Consider the following 21,327-nt stretch of genomic DNA (forward strand, 5'->3'; position numbering starts at 1 on the left):
GGAAATATTTATACTACAAGAGTCACATACAATGCAGTTTCATCTTTGAGGTTTAGTCAGGTGGAAACTGAGGCAAAGCCTTTCAAAGTTATGGGGAATGTGATCTGGCAAAAAGGGAAATAATAAAGTAAGAATCCGTTTTACACAAACATTTCTTTATTAGTTCGAGTAATAGAAGTAACGACAGATCTCTACTGAATAAATACATACTGCTTCAGACTAGTTCATCGTTTTACTGTTACTGCTATACTGTTATGACTTGGTAGTTCCTCGACCCATGATTGCTTTCTTTGTGTTCCTCTCTGGTCTCAGCAGGATTATGTAACATTTGGGTCCAAACAGTGCCATCAAGAGACCAAAACTGGAGGCCAGGATGGCAAATACCTCCACTGCATCTGCATATTTGCCCGGGGAGTTGACATAAGCCGGGACAAAGGCCACCCACACAGCACAGAAGATCAGCATGCTGAAAGTGATGAGCTTGGCCTCATTGAAGTTGTCTGGAAGATTCCTTGCCAAAAATGCTAACAGGAAGCTGAGGATAGCCAGTAAGCCAATATAGCCCAGTAACACTGCAAAACCAACTGTAGACCCGACTACACACTCATAAACTATCTTGTCATTGTGGTATTGAGTGTTTTTATGAGGAACTGGTGAGGCAGATACAAGCCAAGCAGTGCAGATTGCTGCCTGAATGAAGGTAAGAGCTAAAACAGTCCCTCTCTGCTGCACAGCACCAAACCACTTCAGACTGGCTCCACCCCCTGGCTTGGAAGCCTTGAACACAGCCAGAACCACCATGGTTTTTACCAGAATACATGAGACAGAAAGCACAAAGCTGATCCCAAATGCTGCATGTCTCAGCTGGCACGTCCACAGCCTGGGACGGCCGATAAACAGCAGAGAACACAGGAAACATAGTTTGAGTGACACCAAAAGCAGAAAACTCAGTTCTGAATTGTTTGCGCGTACCATGGGTGTACTGCGATGATAGGTGAAAATGCCCAGAACAACAGCACAGATAAAGGTTCCCAGCAATGAGGTGGTTGTCAAGCAGATACCTAAAGGCTCTTGATAGGAGAGGAACTCTGTTTTCTTAGGAATACAGTGGTCACGCTGGGGGCTGGACCAGAAGTCCTCTGGACAACTGGTGCACTCCCTGGAGTCTAACGAAAAGGAGAAAATGGTGAGATACATACGTACTGTAAATACTATCCTTGAAGTGAAATAGAAATATTGAAATATGAATACACACCAGTTTCATTGCTGATCTTTCCCTCAGAACAAGGAATACAGTCAAAACAGCACTCAGGTTGCCCCTTCTTTCTGGCCATGCGGGTACCTGGAGGACAGCTCTCACTGCACACTGACCGGGGTGGCTGTTAGAAGAAAAATAAATCTGTCATTCTTTAATATGATACACTGCTAAGGTTTACAATACAAAAATGAGAGATGTCTGAAATAGCAGGAATAACCTCTTTCGATTGAAAGTTCCAGAAGATTTTGTCTTCATCAATTGCAAGTTCTTCACCTTTGGCTGACTCTTTAACCATGCCAACACTCTGAAACGTTTGTTCTTCCATCAGGGAGCCAAAGCCAATTCACAATATCATATATTGGTAAGGCATCACCATTCTCATCAAATGACACTTGGTCACCAAATGGTGTGGTGAAGTTGACCTTTTCCAAATAATGTAAAAGCTGCAAGTGGATAATAAAAATATAAAAAGTGTCATCAAAGTATTGAGACACCCCAGAATGCGTTGTTGTTTTGTTTAACTAATTAAGTAGCAGTCATCACAGTCACATTACAAAGTGGGGATGTGTTTTCTCCTGATATATCTAGTTTTAAATATTTTACTTTTGAAAGAAAATAATGAAATCACCAGCTTACCAATGTCATTTTCTTTTACAAAATGTGTCTTTTTTTCCTCAATATTTTATACTCACAAAAATCTATATTCAGTAAGTAATTCAAGGTGTAGAAGCTGTTTTCAAAACATAAACAGGTGAACTGTAAGCTGATATCCCACCTGCCATGGCTCCAGTCTTTGTAAAGTGGCACAGCTGTTCATGCTGAAAGGCACTCTCTCTGGCACACAGCGCAGCAGGTCATCAAGGGCATACGCCAGAGCATACACAGCCTTGTAAATATTGTACTCAGGTCTGAGATAAGAAACATCCAACAACTCAGTCTCCACACTCTCTAGATCTTCCTGTCCAGAGCATTGATCACCCCCAGCCTCCACCCAACCTGCTGGATCAAATTTACACTGAAATGTGTATTCCCAAAACTGTCTCACCTGAAACATATGAAAAAGTCGATATCGGCAGAGATTACAGTATAATTATAAATCATATAGTCATATTTATATTATTATATAATTTTGATCAATTTGTAATAGAAAACTACCATATTATTTCCATAGTTGTCGCTGTCACTTGGGTCAGAACGTATCCGTAACAGGAAGTCTCTGAGTCCTGGTATTTCTCCTCGACGGATGGCAATGCCCAGTGTGCCACCCAGGTACGGCATGAAGCGGGGGGTCTGGAGCACAGTAGCTGCTGTCCAGGCTTCACTTGCTATCCACTGCCGACCTGTCACATTCTGCCTCACCACCTGTTCATTGCATATTGTAAAATATATATGTTTCAGACTTATATTTCAGAGTTTTAATGTGCTTTGTGGCAAATATAGATTTTTCTGCAACAAGTCATCTGTCTGTCATTTTTAAAAACCATATAAGCACATATGTGAAAAAGTGATTAAGTGCCGTCACATTTTTTTTAATTCACAGATTTCTAAATTATACAATATTTTAATCCCAACCTCTTCTATTAGATCAGTCATGTGTATCTCATGTGCAAACACCATGACCACATAAGCTGTTGATGTCTTTATCAAATGTACAATCCTCTTGAGTTCACTTGGATCACTGTCCCAGGGCAAAACTTCTGAGTAGGCCAGACAACCTCCACCAGATTGTTTCAGGTCAGATTGAAAGGATCGGGCCACATGGAGTCCATAGTCATCATCACTGACCAAAAGGCCCACCCAAGTCCATCTAAAGTGTTTTAGAATCTGAATCATAGCACGCACCTAAGTGTATATATTGGGGTATTAGTGCACTGGCTATAATGTATACTGCTATTTAGTTTGAAATTCATATAAATTATAGATTTACATATGTTTCACAAAGGAATCACAGGCAATTAATGCCATTAAGAGAAAATAAAAAATTTGTTTCATTAAACACAATTTCTACAAGCTTTCTGTATTGCCTGAAACAGACATAGTTTGCAGTTCTCAACTTGGTAATGGTGTTTTACCTGGAAAGCATCACTTGGGATTGTTCTAAAGAAGGATGGAAACCGTTGCCGATCACTCAGACATGAACATGTGGAAAAATAACTCACCTGTAAAGAAATATACAGTATAAACTCAAGTTACCCATCTCATGCAAGTCAGACTCATTCAAAAACATTTTCATATTTCAACAATGTATCACTTTTAAAGATTACATTAATTCAAATACAGTACTGTATATGATGTAGCAGTAAAGAATATACAAAATAGACAACTTACAATGGGCATTTTGTATAAACCTAGCACATTGGAGGTGGCTATAGAAAATGTTGAGTAGGAATCACCCACAATGCCCAGGACTGGAGTGGTCCCTAAACAGTTCTCTTGAAGCAGAAACTGCTCCTCTTTGCCACTTGCCAGTGATAAGGCACCACTGAGTCCAATAACAAGCGCACCACAGTTATCATAAAGACTGTATCCCAGAGTCACATTAGGTAGCAGATGGGAGTTCTTGTTGATCTCATCAATGGCAAATGCCATGGTCATGGCATGCCTGAAACCTAGAATGTCAAAGCTAACACAAAATGTCACTATTAACCACTAAACAGTAATATGTCACTCTGACAACTGGGTATATATACAATACAACTAAACCTATAATAATAATAATATAATACACTGTTGCAATAATATTCTTCAAGCAGCTGTATTTTAATATTTTAAAAGTATCACTAAAACTGTCATGAAAAGTTTGATTAATCATATTTTATAAGCATTTCAGCACAGTGACATTTTCTTCCTTACCATCAATAATCTGGGCACACAACCTCATTTGCACTAATCCATGCTGTCTGCTGCATGTGTGTGAAACTTACCCTTGGCAGCTTGGCTGTTGTGGCTCTGAGGTAAATGTCCGCTCAGGGAAGACAGAGGTGTAGTGGACCTCAAACAGCCCACCGAGGACCACATCGCCAGGCTTGTGCATTTCATTAAGATGAAACTTTCTCCGTAATTTACAAGATGGGGAAAGAGAGGAGAACACAGAGCATAAAGAGGAGGAAGAAAAAAAGAACAAGATAAGGCACAAACACAAGAGCAAATATTTGTCAAAAAAAGCCCCCATACCTGCCCTCCTCCCTTTACACATATTTCTATTCTTCATACAAGGCTGCTTCATTTTATATGCAGGACAATGTCATCTCATTTGCATGCTTTACATCATTGTTTAATCTTTAACAACACCCATCAGGGCTATGGGGGCAGGACATAATAGACATATAAATTGAACTGTGTTAATATAACATATTAAACGTCATGTGAATGTTATACCATATAAGTTAGGGTTTCATCAAATATCCCATGAACAATATTAAATATTTAAAAACATTGTGTAAATGTCTGGGGATTGTAATGAGCTACATGACATTGATGAGGAGTCAGTATTGATTTAGTCCCTTTTTCACAAGTGAACACCGCTTTTTTTTCTCTGTTTTTTTACTGTTATTTTCATTCTCTTGTTATAACACATCATCATTAAATTATGTCAATGAAACTTGATATACTGTATGTACCAAATGTGTGTGTAGGTGTTGGAGAGGGTATTTTTGTAATGCTTATATTTGGATCAAGGATCACACTGTACCAGCTCTACTTTGTGTTTACTTTAAAAATAAAAAATAAAAAAATAAAGCATTGAGTGAAAATACCCAAATACCAATTGCTTACCAAGTTTGGGTTATAGAGGATTTTATTAGGTGTTTCAGAGTCTTTTGAATCCTTGAGTTTGAGAGGAGCCCACGAAGGAATTACTGTTTGATCTTTCTAATGAACCACGTACAAATGCTAGACCTCACAATGATTAATAAATGAGATCAGTCTCAGAATTAAAAAAAAATCACTGAATCACATTATATGCAGATGATATTTTGCTGTTTTTCTCAAATGCAAAAACTCAAAATTTGTTGATGTAAATATTGTACACTGCTTTAGCTGCTTTTCAGGTTGTAATGTAAGAGCAACCTGTATGAGTCATACTTCTTGGCTTAGACAGTGGTATCTCAATTCAAGCTGTCTTCTAATTGCTTGTCTTATTGAAATATATTAATATTTACCTTAATGTGTCAGACAAAATTACTTGTCTTACTTTACAGAAAGTATCTTCAAAATTGTCCTTTGTGGAGGAAATATTTATACTACAAGAGTCGCATACAATGCAGTTTCATCTTTGAGGTTTAGTCAGGTGGAAACTGAGGCAAAGCCTTTCAAAGTTCTGGGGAATGTGATCTGGCAAAAAGGGAAATAATAAAGTAAGAATCCGTTTTACACAAACATTTCTTTATTAGTTCTAGTAATAGAAGTAACGACAGATCTCTACTGAATAAATACATACTGCTTCAGACTAGTTCATCGTTTTACTGTTACTGCTATACTGTTATGACTTGGTAGTTCCTCGACCCATGATTGCTTTCTTTGTGTTCCTCTCTGGTCTCAGCAGGATTATGTAACATTTGGGTCCAAATAGTGCCACCAAGAGACCAAAACTGGAGGCCAGGATGGCAAATACCTCCACTGCATCTGCATATTTGCCCGGGGAGTTGACATAAGCCGGGACAAAGGCCACCCACACAGCACAGAAGATCAGCATGCTGAAAGTGATGAGCTTGGCCTCATTGAAGTTGTCTGGAAGATTCCTCGCCAGAAATGCTAACAGGAAGCTGACGATGGCCAGTAAGCCAATATAGCCCAGTAACACTGCAAAACCAACTTTAGAGCCGACTACACATTCATAAACTATCTTGTCATTGTGGTATTGAGTGTTTTTATGAGGAACTGGTGAGGCAGATACAAGCCAAGCAGTGCAGATTGCTGCCTGAATGAAGGTAAGAGCTAAAACTGTCCCTCTTTGCTGCACAGCACCAAACCACTTCAGACTGGCTCCACCTCCTGGCTTGGAAGCCTTGAACACAGCCAGAACCACCATGGTTTTTACCAGAATACATGAGACAGAAAGCACAAAGCTGATCCCAAATGCTGCATGTCTCAGCTGGCACGTCCACAGCCTGGGACGGCCGATAAACAGCAGCGAACACAGGAAACATAGTTTGAGTGACACCAAAAGCAGAAAACTCAGTTCTGAATTGTTTGCGCGTACCATGGGTGTACTGCGATGATAGGTGAAGATGGCCAGAACAACAGCACAGATAAAGGTTCCCAGCAATGAGGTGGTTGTCAAGCAGATACCTAAAGGTTCTTGATAGGAAATGAACTCTGTTTTCTTAGGAACACAGTGGTCACGCTGAGGGCTGGACCAGAAGTCCTCTTGACAACTAGTGCACTCCCTGGAGTCTAACAAAAAGGGGAAAATGGTGAGATACATACATACTGTAAATACTATCCTTAAAGTGAAATAGAAATATTGAAATATGAATACACACCAGTTTCATTGCTGATCTTTCCCTCAGAACAAGGGATACAGTCAAAACAGCACTCAGGTTGCCCCTTCTTTCTGGCCATGCGGGTACCTGGAGGACAGCTCTCACTGCACACTGACCGGGGTGGCTGTTAGAAGAAAAATAAATCTGTCATTCTTTAAAATTATACACTGCTAAGGTTTACAATACAATAATGAGAGGTGTCTGAAATAGCAGGAATAACCTCTTTCGATTGAAAGTTCCAGAAGATTTTGTCTTCATCAATTGCGAGTTCTTCACCTTTGGCTGACTCTCTAACTTCGCCCACAGTCTGAACTCTAGTTTTTCCATCAGGAAGCCACAGCCAGTTCACAATATCATATATTGGTAAGGCATCACCATTCTCATCAAATGACATTTGGTCACCAAATGATGTGGTGAAGTTGACCTTTTCCAAATAATGTAAAAGCTGCAAATGGATAATAGCAATAAAAAATGTTTGAGACACTCCAAAATGTGTTATTATTTTGTTTAACTGGTTGAATAGAAGTCATTAAATTCACAAAACAAAATGATGTGTTTTCTCATGCTACATTTAGTATTTGATATTTTACTTTTGAAAGAAAATAATTAAATGTAACCGATGATGATCGAAAGATGAAGAATAATTAACATGGTGAAATTATTCCCTAATTCTTCAAACTTCTTTCAGAATCTGCATGTGACCTCTCCCCTACTAAGTGGTTAGACTTTTAATTTACAACCGGCCTGGTTAAGCTTACGGAGGAGAAACAACCAAAATTTAGAACCCATCCTGACCATTTGAGAAGGTTTATTGAAGTACGGGTTAAAGGGTCTAACATTTGTTTTTCTTCCCAAAGACTTAGAGAATTGGTGAAGACCTACCAGTAAGACTTTATGAACTGATGATGAGATAGCAGCCTTTCTGTTTCATAGTGACCCCTCCCTCTTCTCTGTTGCTTGGTTAATTATTTTTTAATTCAATTGATCAGGTTTTATTCAGTGGTTTATATCATATTGGTGTATGGTACAATTCTGCAGCAGATGAAGTCCAGATGTCAAATAGGGAAGAATTAATTACGTGAATCAAATTAGTATTAATCCTGAAAAAGAAATTTAAATACAGAATCAAAACTTTAAGAGTTTTTAGAGAGGGAGTGGTCAGCTGGACACACCAGTGATACCAGACCCTGAACAGAGACCCATAATACTACAAGCAACATTGAGAGTCTTTTGTTCTGCTCCTGTCTCCCCGCCTGTGTTGTTTTGCTCTACATGAACTCTGATGCCTCCCCCTGCCGGCCAGAGAAGGGGGGAGAGGGCCTCTCGCCCGTCTTGAGGTCCGGATGCCCACCGGCGGTCCAACACCTCACGACATGCTGAGTTTGACATCCAGCCAATCTAAAAAGAGAACCTGAAGAAGTCTCTTCTACACCTCTTTGAACATGCTCCAACTATGGCTAAAAGAACACTGAATCCTGCAAGCCAGATCATCTCTTTCGCTGCTATGCCTCTCTGCCCTGATTGCTGAACTGTCAGCTGCTGAGACATGAAGTGCACTGCAGTTTGGTTCCAGCCATTATGAGGAAAAGAGACATTTTCAAAAGAAAAGACTTGAAATAGAGGACATTTTGAACTGGCAATGATGCCAGGAGACCCCTCCAGATACGAGAAGGGGGGTTGAAGAAATGCCACAGAGACCCACTATATCAGAGATGGAGTGATGGAGATGGAAAAAAAATATTCATGCCGAGTCACACCGAGGAAACGACTCAAGCCGAGTTCACCCAAAATGCCGAGGTCAGACAGAACCTATTACCACCCCAAATAGCACAATTTCCCACCTACTCATCTGAATGTGATATAAATACATTTTCAGATGTAAAAGAGTTTGATGATTAGACTACTAAACAAATGTAGAGTTAATTAATAAATAAGTTTTGTTTAAGAAGTTAGTAGTTAATAGAATAATAGAGGAATCCATCAATAAGCTTTAACCCTAAATTAGGCTCATCCCTAAATTTAGAATATGAAAATGCTTCACAATCTTCCCTGGTGCTTCTTACACTCTCAACTGCTGAAGGGTGCATTCATTCCAAAAATAAATTGAATTAATAGGCAAACATCTAATGACAATCTCAATCAGAGGGATATTAGTCACTAAATTCACCTGGTCACATTTGATTAGTTTCTATCCAGAAAGGTTCATCGTTGTATTCACTGTATTCCTTAATTTATCCTTTATTGAATTTATTCCTTTTTCTTTTGTTTTATCATTTATTCAATTATCCTCTGTTAGTAGTTAAGTCATGTTGTTGGTTAAATAAACATTTAATTTATAAAGAACTTGGTTATTTGATGTGTGTGTATATAAACCAGCTGTTCATAATGCCCAAGAACTTCGTAGCATCCCTGAGATTAGGAGACTCAATTGATTAATATCAAATTTTTAACTTTTCACAGTTTTTACAAAATTGGGTGGCACCTGGTTGAATTCTGAAAGAAAAAATAATTGTGTGTGATATCTGAAGCTGAGTGCCATCACTCCCCTTCAACTTTTACAACAAGTCATATGTTTATGATTCATAATTTTGATTTATTAATTAAATATACATATTTTGATATTAATTAATGATTGATTATTAATCTGCTCCATGCAATAATGCTACAGAAATCACCAGCTTACCAATGTAATTTCTTTTTCTTTTTCAAAAAATGCCTTTTTTCACAATGTTCTATACTCACAAAACGACATTCAGCAAGTAATTCAGGGTGTAGCAGTTGTTTTAAAAAACATAAACAGGTGAAGAATAAACTGATTTCTCACCTGCCATGGCTCCAGTCTTTGCAAACTGGCACAGCTGTGCATGCTGAAGGGCCCTCTCCCTGGCACACAGCGCAGCAGGTCATCGAGGGCATATGCCAGAGCATATACAGCCTTGAAAACATTGTATTCAGGCCTGAGGATAGAAAGATCTAAAAACTTAGTCTCCACACTTTCAATATCTTCCTGTCCAGTGCATAGTGCTCCCTCAGCTTCAACCCAACCTGCTGGATCAAATTTACACTGAAACGTGTATTCCCAAAATTGTCTCACCTGAAATAAATTTAAAAAGTCAGTATCGACAGAGATAACAGTATAATTATTTATCATATAGTCATATTTATATTATTATATAATTTAGATCAATTTGTAAGTTTAAACTCTTACCATGCTATTTCCATAGCTGTTGTTGTAGTGTAGGTCAGGACGTATTCTTAACAGGAAGTCCCTGAGTCCTGGTATTTCTCCTCGACGAATGGCAATGCCCAGTGTGCCACCAAGGTATGGCATGAGGTGGGGGGTCTGGAGCACAGTAGCTGCTGTCCAGGCTTCACTTGCTATCCACTGCCGGCCAGTCACATTCTGCCTCACCACCTATGCATTGCATATTGTAAAATATATATGTTTCAGACTTATATTTCAGAGTTTTAGTGTGTTTTGTAGCAAATGTTGATTTGTCTGCAAGAAGTCCTCTGTCTGTCATTTTTAAAAGCCATAAGCACATATGTGAAAAAGTGATTAAGTGCCGTCACATTTGTTTTAATTCACAGATTTCTAAATTATACAATATTTTAATCCCAACCTCTTCCATTAGATCAGTCATGTGTATCTCATGTGCAAACACCATGACCACATAAGCTGTTGATGTCTTTATCAAATGTACAATCCTCTTGAGTTCACTTGGATCACTGTCCCAGGGCAAAACTTTTGAGTAGGCCAGACAACCTCCACCAGATTGTTTCAGATCAGATTGAAAGGATCGGGCCACATGGAGTCCATAGTCATCATCACTGACCAAAAGGCCCACCCAAGTCCAGCCAAAGTGTTTTAGAATCTGAATCATAGCACGCACCTAAGTGTATATATTTGGGGGATTAGTGCACTGGCTATAATGTATACTGCTATTTATTTTGAAATTTATATAAATTATAGATTTACATATGTTTCACAAAGGAATCACATTCAATTAATCCCATGAAGAGAAAAAAAAAGGTTTGTTTCATTAAGGGCAATTTCTATACGCTTTCTGTATTGCTTGAAACAGACATAGTTTGCAGTTCTCAACTTGGTAATGGTGTTTCACCTGGAAAGCATCACTTGGGATTGTTCTAAAGAAGGATGGAAACCGTTGCCGATCACTCAGACAGGAACATGTGGAAAAATAACTCACCTGTAAAGAAATATAGAGTATAAACTCAAGTTACCCATCTCATGCAAGTCAGACTCACTCAAAAACATTTTCATATTTCAACAATGTATCACTTTTAAAGATTACATTAATGCAAATACAGTACTGTATATGATGTAGCAGTAAAGAATATACAAAATAGAATACTTACAATGGGCATTTTGTATAAACCTAGCACATTGGAGGTGGCTATAGAAAATGTTGAGAAGGAATCACCCACAATGCCTAGGACTGGAGTGGTCCCTAAACAGTTCTCTTGAAGCAGAAACTGCTCCTCTTGGCCACTTGCCAGTGATAAGGCACCACTGAGTCCAATAACAAGCGCACCACAGTTATCATAAAGACTGTATCCCAGAGTCACATTAGTTAGCAGATGGGAGTTCTTGTTGATCTCATCAATGGCAAATGCCATGGTCATGGCAAGCCTGTAGCCTAGAGTGTCTAAGCTAACACACAAAATGTCACTATTAACCACTAAACAGTAATATGTCACTCTGACAACTGGGTATATATACAATACAACTAAACCTACAATAATAATAATATAATACACTGTTGCAATAATATACTTCAAACAGCTGCATTTTAATATTTTAAAAGTATCACTAAAACTGTCATGAAAAGTTTGATTACTCATATTTTATAAGCATTTCAGCACAGTGGCATTTTCTTCCTTACCATCAATAATCTGGGCAGACAACCTCATTTGCACAGATCCATGCTGTCTGCTGCATGTGTGTGAAACTTACCCTTGGCAGCTTGGCTGTTGTGGCTCTGAGGTAAATGTCCGCTCAGGGAAGACAGAGGTGTAGTGGACCTCAAACAGTCCACCGAGGACCACATCGCCAGGCTTGTGCATTTCATTAAGATGAAATTTTCTCCGTAATTTACAAGATGGGGAAAGAGAGGAAGACACAGAGCATAAAGAGGAGGAAGAAAAAAAGAACAAGGTAAGACACAAACACAAGAGCAAATATGTGTCAGATAAAGCCCCCATACCTGCCCTCCTCCCTTCACACATGTTTATATTCTTCATACCAGGTTACCTAATTTTATATGCAGGGCAATGCCATCGCCTTTGCATGCTTTACATCATTATGTAATCTTTAACACCACCCATCAGGACTATGGGGGCAGGACATAATATACATATAAATTTAACTGTGTTAATATAACATATTAAACATTCTTTTTATTATTATGCCATATAAGTAAGTGTTTCATCAAATATGTCTTGAACAATACTAAATATATTTAAGATCACTTTAATGTTTTTCTTTTGTTGTTTTTCTATTGAAAAATGATTGCCCAACTGGTTTATTATTTTAAAAAAACATTTCAGACATTTCTGGGGATTGTAATGAGCTACATGGCATTAATGAGGTGTCAATATTGATTAAGTCCCACTTTCTCAAGTGAACAAGACTTTATTCTTGATCAATTTTTTACTTTTATTTTTATTCTCTTATTATTACATATCCAATAATTTAATTGTGTCAGTAAAACGTGATGTATGTACCTTACATTTGTGTACATGTTTGAGAATGTCTTTTTGCAATGCTTAAAGGTGGATCAAGGATCACAGTGTACCAGCCGTAGTTTGTGTTTATGTTAAGACAAAAATAAAATTTTGAGTGAAATTACTTAACAAATACCAAATGCTTACCAAGTCATTACTGTTCGATCTTTCTAATGAACCACTTACAGAGGCTAGAACTCAAAATGATGAATAAATGGTATCAATCTTAGAAATAAAAAAGCACTAAATTGCGTTATATGCAGATGATATTTTGCTGTTTTTCTCAAATGCAAAAACTCTAAATATTATGTTGTAAATATTGTAAAATGTTTTAGCTGTTTTTCAGGTTGTAATGTAGGATCAACCTGTATGAGTAATGGTTCTTGGCTTAGACAATGGTATCTCAATTCAAGCCGTCTATTCTATTTGCTTGTCTTATTGAAATATATAAATGTTTCCCTTAATGTGTCAGACAAAATTACTTGTCTTACTTTCCAGAAAGTAGCTTCAAAATGCTTCTTTGTGGGGAAATGTTTGAACAACTATAAGAGTCACATACAATGCAGTTTCATCTTTGAAGTTTAGTCAGGTGGAAACTGAGGCAAAGCCTTTCAAAGTTCTGGGGAATGTGATCAGGCAAAAAGGGAAATAATAAAGTAAGAATCTGTTTTACACAAACATTTCTTTATTGCTTCTAGTAATAGAAGTAAAGACAGATCTCTACTCAATAAATACATACTGCTTCAGACTAGTTCATTGTTTTTCTGTTACTGCTATACTGTTATGACTTGGTAGTTCCTCGACCCATGATTGCTTTCTTTGTGTTCCTCTCTGGTCTCAGCAGGATTATGTAACATTTGGGTCCAAACAGTGCCACCAAGAGACCAAAACTGGAGGCCAGGATGGCAAATACCTCCACTGCATCTGCATATTTGCCCGGGGAGTTGACATAAGCCGGTACAAAGGCCACCCACACCGCACAGAAGATCAGCATGCTGAAAGTGATGAGCTTGGCCTCATTGAAGTTGTCTGGAAGATTCCTCGCCAGAAATGCTAACAGGAAGCTGAGAATAGCCAGTAAGCCAATATAGCCCAGTAACACTGCAAAACCAACTGTGGACCCGACTACACACTCATAAATTATCTTGTCATTGTAGTATTGAGTGTTTTTATGAGGAGCTGGTGAGGCAGAGACAAGCCAAGCAGTGCAGATTGCTGCCTGAATAGAAGTAAGAACCATCACTGTCCCCCTCTGCTGCACAGCACCAAACCACTTCAGACTGGCTCCACCTCCTGGCTTGGAGGCCTTGAACACAGCCAGAACCACCATGGTTTTTACCAGAATGCATGAGACACAAAGCACAAAGCTGATCCCAAATGCTGCATGTCTCAGTTGGCAAGTCCACAGCCTGGGACGACCAATAAACAACAGTGAGCAGAGGAAACATAGCTTTAGTGACACCAAGAGCAGGAAACTCAGTTCTGAATTGTTGGCGCGTACCATGGGTGTACTGCGATGATAGGTGAAGATGCCCAGGACAACAGCACAGATAACTGTGCCGAACAATGAGGCGGTTGTCAAGCAGATACCTAGAGGCTCATGGTAGGAGAGGAACTCTGTTTTCTTAGGAACACAGTGGTCACGCTTGGGGCTGGACCAGAAATCCTCTGGACAACTGGTGCACTCCATGGAGTCTAAGGAAACAGGGAAACAGTGCATCAATAAAATTGTCCCCCCCACCTGTGAACAATGACAGTTACATTGGATGGGCCACCAATGCCAGGAAATGCACTTGTGGGCATGTGGTGGGCATGTGTTTTTTTTCTACATCACCTGGGTACCAAGAAGGGGATTCCTGAATACAAATACAGATTCCATGATATACTGTAACATATAGTTCTAACTTACACGGACTCCGCCCTCTATTGGATTTAATGGGTAATACCCTCCTCCAATCACAAACACACATTCGGCCATTGAAGATTTGCATGAACGTGGGCTTCAAATCATGACGTGCCTACACAAATACATGCAGAACCCACAGCATATAAGGCAGCACACACCGCTGACAACACTTAACAGCGCAATGACACGATGGTACGCTGGTGAGGGTAAGGGAGCATTGGCAGCAAAGAGCACCCATGTCCTGTGCTGCCCTCTCTTCCCCGGTTGCCTCGATGGAGGCATTCCAACAGAAGGCTCCTGCTTGGATCAGAAAGACACGGCAAAGATGACTGTCTAGGGGAGAGAGCATCCCAGACCTCATCTCCAGCTCGGCCCTTTCCATGTCGGCATCCCATGGGCAAGCTTTCAGTTTCTGAAAGGTCTGTTGGCGGAGAGGGCTGAGACAAGATATCTCAGCTTTTTACCTGCCGCCCCACAGCTGATCGCTCGTCCCTTAACACAGTTTTATGAGGAGTGGAGAGGCAACTGCGTGTTAACGGAATGAATGGACAGTATACTTGGTTATTCTCTTTAGTTCTACAGCATTCCTCCTCCGTTCAATGGGCGTTAGGGAGGTGAATCTATCATCCCAGGAAGAGATAGATTACCTATCAGCAGAGATACAGGACCTGTTACAGAAACAGGCTGTGTCTGTCGTCCCCACTCACGACAGACAGAAAGGTTTTTTACTCCATGTACTTCATGGTTCCCAAGAAGATGGGATATTTAAGACCCATTTTGTATGCTGATTATCAAGTTGTTACTTGAACTGCTTCAGCCGGGCAATTGGTTCACCACCATCGACTGTGATACTTTCATGTCAAGGCAGCTCCGAAACACAGGAAATTCTTGCATTTATCCTTCTCAGGGGATAGCCTACGAGTACAATAGACTACTGGCCCCCCAACACCTTCAGCAGATGAGACACGGCACAAGGCATAAGGGTTTTCTTCTATCTCAAAGACCTCGTCATTATGGCCAAGTCCAGAAAATGGGCTTTAATCCACACAGTGTAATTGATACACCTAACCAAGTTGGGGTTCAAACTTAGGCTCCTGCCACACCAGCAGGTGGAGTATCTGGGGGATGTGCTTGACACACGGAGGCTGTGGGCCACTCTGTCAGAACACAAATTGATGGTCTTGCAGCAGGCAGTTGGCAAACTGCAGTGGGTTGCAATGGTGACGGTGTTGACCGTTTGGCAGCTGCTGATCATGACGGTTGGCGGTCATGGCACTGGGGTTCATGGCAGCTGCCCATGGGTCTGCTGCACACACAACACCTGTAGAGGTGGTTTGCCAGCCTCCGCTTGGATGCAAAGAAGCACAAGCGGCACTTGGTTACCATTCCCCCCTCAGTAGAGAACAACGTACGTTACTGGGGGTCCCTACAATACCTGTTGAGGGGAATGCCTCTGGGGCGAGTGACCTCCTATGTCCCGGTGTTCACGGATGCATCCCTTACGTGGTGGGGGTACAGGGGAGGGGGGTTGGATGGGTGTGTGGTGTGTGACGGAGGTACAGGCAGTGTTCTTGGTTCTCCAGCCCTTCAGGCCCCTGATATGGGGTAAGCACGCGTTGTGAGGACAGTCAACCGCACATAGGGGCCTACATCAACTGGCAGGGCAGGTTTCGGTCTGCTGCCCTATGCTCTAGGATGATGGAAAGCCTGTGGTTGTGGGCCTCAGAGGAGGTGGATCTGTTCGCCAGCCGCCGCAACACCCACTGCGCTGTTGGAGACAATGAGACAGGAGCAATTGTCAGTCATTCTGACTGAAGGGCGACCTTGGGCTATGCATAAATTACTTAGATGATGGCAGCCCAGCCCTGGACAATCCCCCAATTCTGGAGGGCTCTGTCTCAGGAGGCGGGGAAGATACAGCCAACCTCTCCAGGCCTGGCTCCTGAGAGGGACAGGCTGAGGAGGGCTAGACTATCTGCACAGGTTGTGGAGACCACCCAGGTGGTGAGAGTGGGATGCACCTCCGCCTGGCAAAGTGGTTTGGGTTCCAATGGTGGTGTGAGGGAAGGTGGCTAAATCCCCTGTCGTGTGCAGTTTATTCTACCCTCTCCTTTTTGCAGCATTTGATGGATAACAAAACCATTAAAAATCATTATTAAAGTGTATGCAGCAGCCATCTCTTCTTTGGGTATGGTGAGACCACTAAAGCCCTTTCCAAGAAAAGCCTTGCGGGATGGCTTTGTCCATGCAAGCCTATAGGCAGGCGGAACGTGATCCTTCGACTGTGGTCCGTGCACATTCTACACGCAGTGTGGCAGTGTGGGGGCTTTGTTTGGCGGGGTGAGTGTCGGAGTCATACAGTATGTGCGACGGGATTGTGGCTGACACCAAGTCGGGCTCAACCAGTTGTACCTATAGAGCCCAGTAGAGGATGGAGCCTGTGTGAGTTAGAACAAAGGTTACGGTATTGCAATCCTAGTTCTATAAGCCAAGGTGGAGCCCTCTGTCTAGGGGTCCTGTCGCTCTTATGCCTCTCGCTGAAGAGGGGGGATAGCAGACAGAGTTGTGTGCTGCCTTATATATTGTGGGGTCTGCACATATTTGGGTAGGCATGTCCTGATGGGCCGGCCACGTTTATGCACATTTTCAGTGGGCGAATGCGTGCTCATGATTGGAGGAGAGTATTTTCCATAGAGTCCAGTAGAGGGCTCTGTCTGTGCTTATGGGACTAGTATTAAAATATTGTAACCTTCATTTGTAATGATACCAACCTCTTTCATTGCTGAACATTCCCTCAGAACAAGGGACACAGTCAAAACAACACACAGGTTGCCCCTTTTTTCTGGCCATGCGGGTACCTGGTGGACAGCTCTCACTGCACACTGACAGGGGTGACTGTAGGGATTGTAAGAGTTATATCACAGTTATTCTACACAGTTTGATTCTGTTATTGTGTGTCATAAAGACAACAAAAATAAAAAGGAGAAACCTGTTTGGAGTCAAAGTTCCAGAAGATTTTGTCTTCATCAAGTGTCAGATCTTCACCTTTAGAGGCCGACTTCATTACTACCCCCACACTCTGAACTTTTGTTCTTCCATCAGGGAGCCACAGCCAGTTCATGATATCATATATTGGTAAGGCATCACCATTCTCATCAAATGACACTTGATCACCAAATGGTGTGGTGAAGTTGACCTTTTCCAAGTAAAACATGAGCTACAAAGGGTTGGAATACAGACTAAATATATATCCAGTAACACCTCAAGATGCAGCAGCTGTTTTCAAAAATTAAACAGGTGGAGTGTAAGCTGATATCCCACCTGCCATGGCTCCAATGTTTGCAAAGTGGCACAGCTGTGTCCGCTGAAAGGCCCGCTCCCTGGCTGGCACTGCAACATGTCATCAAGGGCATACGCCAGAGCATACACAGCCTTGTAAATATTGTACTCAGGCCTCAGATTAGACACATCCAGAAACTCAGTCTCCTCGCTCTCTAGATCTTCCTGTCCTGTACATAGATCTTCACCAGCCTCCACCCAACCTGCTGGAGGTGGTGCAAATCTACACTGAAATGTGTATTCCCAAAACTGCCTCACCTGAAATTAATTTAAAATGAAAGTATTTCAAAGTCTTAACAGGAATATACAATATTATTATTGTCATCACAGATCTGTCATGACAATCTTACCATGCTATGTCCATAATTATTGTCATGTAGGTCAGGACGTATTCTTAACAGAAAATCCCTGAGTCCTGGTATTTCTCCTCGGCGGATGGCAATGCCCAGTGTGCCACCCAGGTATGGCATGAGGCGGGGGGTTTGGAGCACAGCAGCTGCTGTCCAGGCTTCACTGGCCATCCACTGAAGGCCTGTCACATTCTGCCTCACTACCTGTTCATTGCATTTTATTAATAGATTTTATTAAGACTGATATAGAACAAATATAGTACATTTTTTTATGAATAAATCACAATTTAAAACAAAAAAATAAACAGAATCATCTAAGATAGATAGATAAATACCTCTTCCATGAGTTGAATCATGTGGATCTGGTGTGCAAACACAATGACCACACGAGCTGTTGATTTCTTCATCACTTCCACAATTCTCTTTAGTTCAGCTGGGTTTTCACCCCAGGGCAAAATCTCCGAGTAGGCCAGACAACCTCCACCAGACTGAGTCAAGTCTGATTGGAAGGATTGGGCAACATGGAGTCCATAGTCATCATCACTGACCAGCAGACCTACCCATGTCCAGCCAAAGCGTTTTAGAATCTGAATCATAGCACGCACCTAATTGAAAAGAGAGCGGAGGGATTATGCACAGTTTAGAATAATCTTTCAATGGAAACTAACAAATTTAAGTCTTAAAATAAAATTTAAGTTAATTGATCCCATTATACTCTTTCCCCTGAATCCATATAGTTATCAATGATGCACAAAGCAAATACTTTTCTTTACAAAACAAAAGATTTGTTTGATCAGCGGAACATTTTTTAAAGCTCACTACATTTCATGTAAAACATATTTTGCTGTTGGTATCTGCTTTCACCTGGAAAGCATCACTTGGGATTGTTCTGAAGAAGGATGGAAACCTTTGCCTATCACTGAGGCAGGAGCATGTGGCAAAGTAACTCACCTATAAAGAAACATACAGAATGCACACAGGTTTTACATCTCATGCAAACCAGTAAAACCATTCACTTGATTTCACCTTTTAACAATTCACCATTTTAAAGTCTAAATGAAAATGATCAGCTCTGACCAAATATAGGTTTGTTGGAGAAGCCTGAGCTGAGATTTAATGTATATCTCCTATTCTATCATTTTAAAGTGTGAAACACATTTCAATATGGCACGTGAAAAACACAGCTACAGTAAGACTGAAGAAAGGCAACTTACAATGGGCAATTTGAATAAACCAAGAACATCAGAGGTAGCGATAGAAAATGTTGAGAAGGAATCACCCACAATCCCGAGGACTGGGGGGGTCCCCAAACAGTCCTCCTGAAGCAGAAACAGCTCCTCTCTACCACTGGCCAATAACAATGCAGCACTGAATCCAATTACAAGAGTGGCACAGTTGTCATACAGGCTGTATCCCAGAGTCACATTAGGTAGCAGGTTGGAGTTTTTGTTGATTTCATCGATGGCAAAGGCCATAGTCATGGCATGCCTGAACCCTGGAGGGTCAAAACTAACACACAAAATGTCATGATAAAGCACTAAAAAGTAATACATTATTCATAATCATCGATGCATGTTGTCTGCTACATGTGTGAAACTTACCCTTGGCAGCTGAGCTGATTTGGTTCTGAGGTGAACGTCAACTCAGGGAAGACAGAAGTGTAGTGGACCTCAAACAGCCCACCCAGAACCACATCACCAGGTTTGTGCATCCCATTTAGATTAAACTGTCTCCTTAATGTACAAGGTGACAAAAGAGAGGAAGACTCTGACAAGAAAAAGTAGGAAGAAAACAAAATCAAAATCAGGTAGACATACAACAACAAAAATGTGTCTATAAATGCCCCCATAACTGCCCACTTCTCTACACCCCTGTTTCTGAGCTTCATGCACGGTTACTTAATTTTATATATGCAGGGTTATGCCATCTCCTTTGGTTGTTTTCATCATAGTTTCACACCACCCATCAGGGCACGGGAGTCGTGTGTGGGCAGGGCATACACATGCCTTGCATCATTTATGTTCTGTGAATTAATTTAATGTTTGAGGTCTTAATTATTTTGTTATTGTGACATTGGAGCTCATCTTGAGTTTCTGTCTCTCAAACACAAAGAATTATGTTGAAAGGAACGACTAATAAATCTTTTTTTTTTAACCTCAAATATACATCAAGGGGAAAACTACTACAGTGGAGATGAAAGATAAACAGGAGCAAATCAATACAGCAAAAGCAGCAATTATGTTTACACTATGAGTAATATTAAAAATTGTGACAATATTATATTAGTTATATTACCATATTATATATGGGGGTTGGACCTGCTGGTGGTGTGTGACCTCTGACTGAGGACCGACACATCAGCCTCCTCGAGCTTCAGGCAGTGTTCTTCGTCCTCGAGCATTTCAGGCTCCTCATATGAGGGAAGAACGTGATGGTGAGGACAAACAACCACACCACAGTGGCTTATATCAACAGGCAGGACGGAGTTCGGCTCGCTGCTGTTAGGGATGGCAGAGAGTCTGCGGTTGTAGGCCTCAGAGAACCTGTTGTTTCTGAAGGCTCTCCATATTCTGGGACCGGAAAATATGGGAGCTGATCTCATGTTGAGAGAATCCCCTATTGGAGAGAGTGAGGCAGAAGCAGATGTCGGTCACTCTTGGAGCCCCGGGTCACCGCACGGCGCCATGTTACGTAGAACTGATTCAGATGTTGGCGGCCCAGCCCTGGACCATCCCCCAGTTCCAGGGGGCTCTGTCCCAGGAGGTGGGGGCAATAGGCACACTGCCCACTCTTTTGCCAACCTCTTATCAATGAAGGGTCCCTTTGAGCCTCTGGAATGCTCCTCTTTAAAGGTGTTGTCATTCAAGACAGCCTGGCTAAGAGCTAAGAGAGTGTGTGAACTAACTGACCTGTCGGTGCACCCCAGTTGCTTGCTGCTTCGTGGTGACCGCAGAGGGGCTACCTTCAGGCAAAATCCTTCCTTTGTTCCCAAGAATTTAAGGAGTTCAGGGAGGCAAAGTTGCTTCTGATTTGCCCAGTTTGAGCATTGGCATGTTATATTGACCGCACGGCCCTCCATCAGACGCACTGAACAGCTGCTAGTGTGCTTCGGGTATGGTGTGACCAGTAAAGCCCCATCAAGCAATGGCTTTGTGAGTGCATCTCCCAAGCCTATAGGCAGGCAGGAAGAGACCCTCCCACTGTGGTCCGCGCACAGTCTACACACAGAGGGTCAGTGTCAGC

General features: G+C 41.3%; 3 protein-coding genes across 3 annotated transcripts; all 3 read right to left on the bottom strand.

The window, feature by feature from the left end:
* Positions 1-252: 252 nt before the first annotated feature.
* Positions 253-4,307, bottom strand: LOC119491780 (extracellular calcium-sensing receptor-like). The gene is given in 10 exon segments (XM_037775996.1): positions 253-1,166; positions 1,256-1,379; positions 1,476-1,565; positions 1,567-1,701; positions 2,034-2,303; positions 2,414-2,620; positions 2,831-3,100; positions 3,331-3,417; positions 3,587-3,881; positions 4,183-4,307. Coding segments are annotated over 10 exon segments (2,502 nt in total). The 5' UTR covers positions 4,293-4,307.
* Positions 4,308-5,738: 1,431 nt separating this feature from the next.
* On the bottom strand, positions 5,739-11,844 carry LOC119491576 (extracellular calcium-sensing receptor-like). Its single transcript, XM_037775717.1, has 9 exons — positions 11,720-11,844; positions 11,122-11,416; positions 10,866-10,952; positions 10,365-10,634; positions 9,950-10,156; positions 9,566-9,835; positions 6,962-7,186; positions 6,742-6,865; positions 5,739-6,652 (listed from the first exon to the last, which is right to left on the bottom strand). Exons 1-9 carry the CDS (start codon positions 11,827-11,829, stop codon positions 5,739-5,741), a joined length of 2,502 nt encoding a protein of 833 aa, XP_037631645.1. The 5' UTR covers positions 11,830-11,844.
* Positions 11,845-13,167: 1,323 nt separating this feature from the next.
* LOC119491688 (extracellular calcium-sensing receptor-like) lies at positions 13,168-19,810 on the bottom strand. Its single transcript, XM_037775880.1, has 9 exons — positions 19,686-19,810; positions 19,299-19,593; positions 18,949-19,035; positions 18,420-18,689; positions 18,085-18,288; positions 17,717-17,992; positions 17,385-17,612; positions 17,167-17,290; positions 13,168-14,184 (listed from the first exon to the last, which is right to left on the bottom strand). The coding sequence occupies exons 1-9, from the start codon at positions 19,793-19,795 to the stop codon at positions 13,271-13,273; spliced, it is 2,508 nt and encodes an 835-aa protein (XP_037631808.1). The 5' UTR covers positions 19,796-19,810; the 3' UTR covers positions 13,168-13,270.
* Between the last annotated feature and the right edge of the window lie 1,517 nt (positions 19,811-21,327).

Source organism: Sebastes umbrosus, chromosome 7, assembly GCF_015220745.1.
Source record: "Sebastes umbrosus isolate fSebUmb1 chromosome 7, fSebUmb1.pri, whole genome shotgun sequence".
Taxonomy (NCBI): Eukaryota; Metazoa; Chordata; class Actinopteri; order Perciformes; family Sebastidae; genus Sebastes; species Sebastes umbrosus.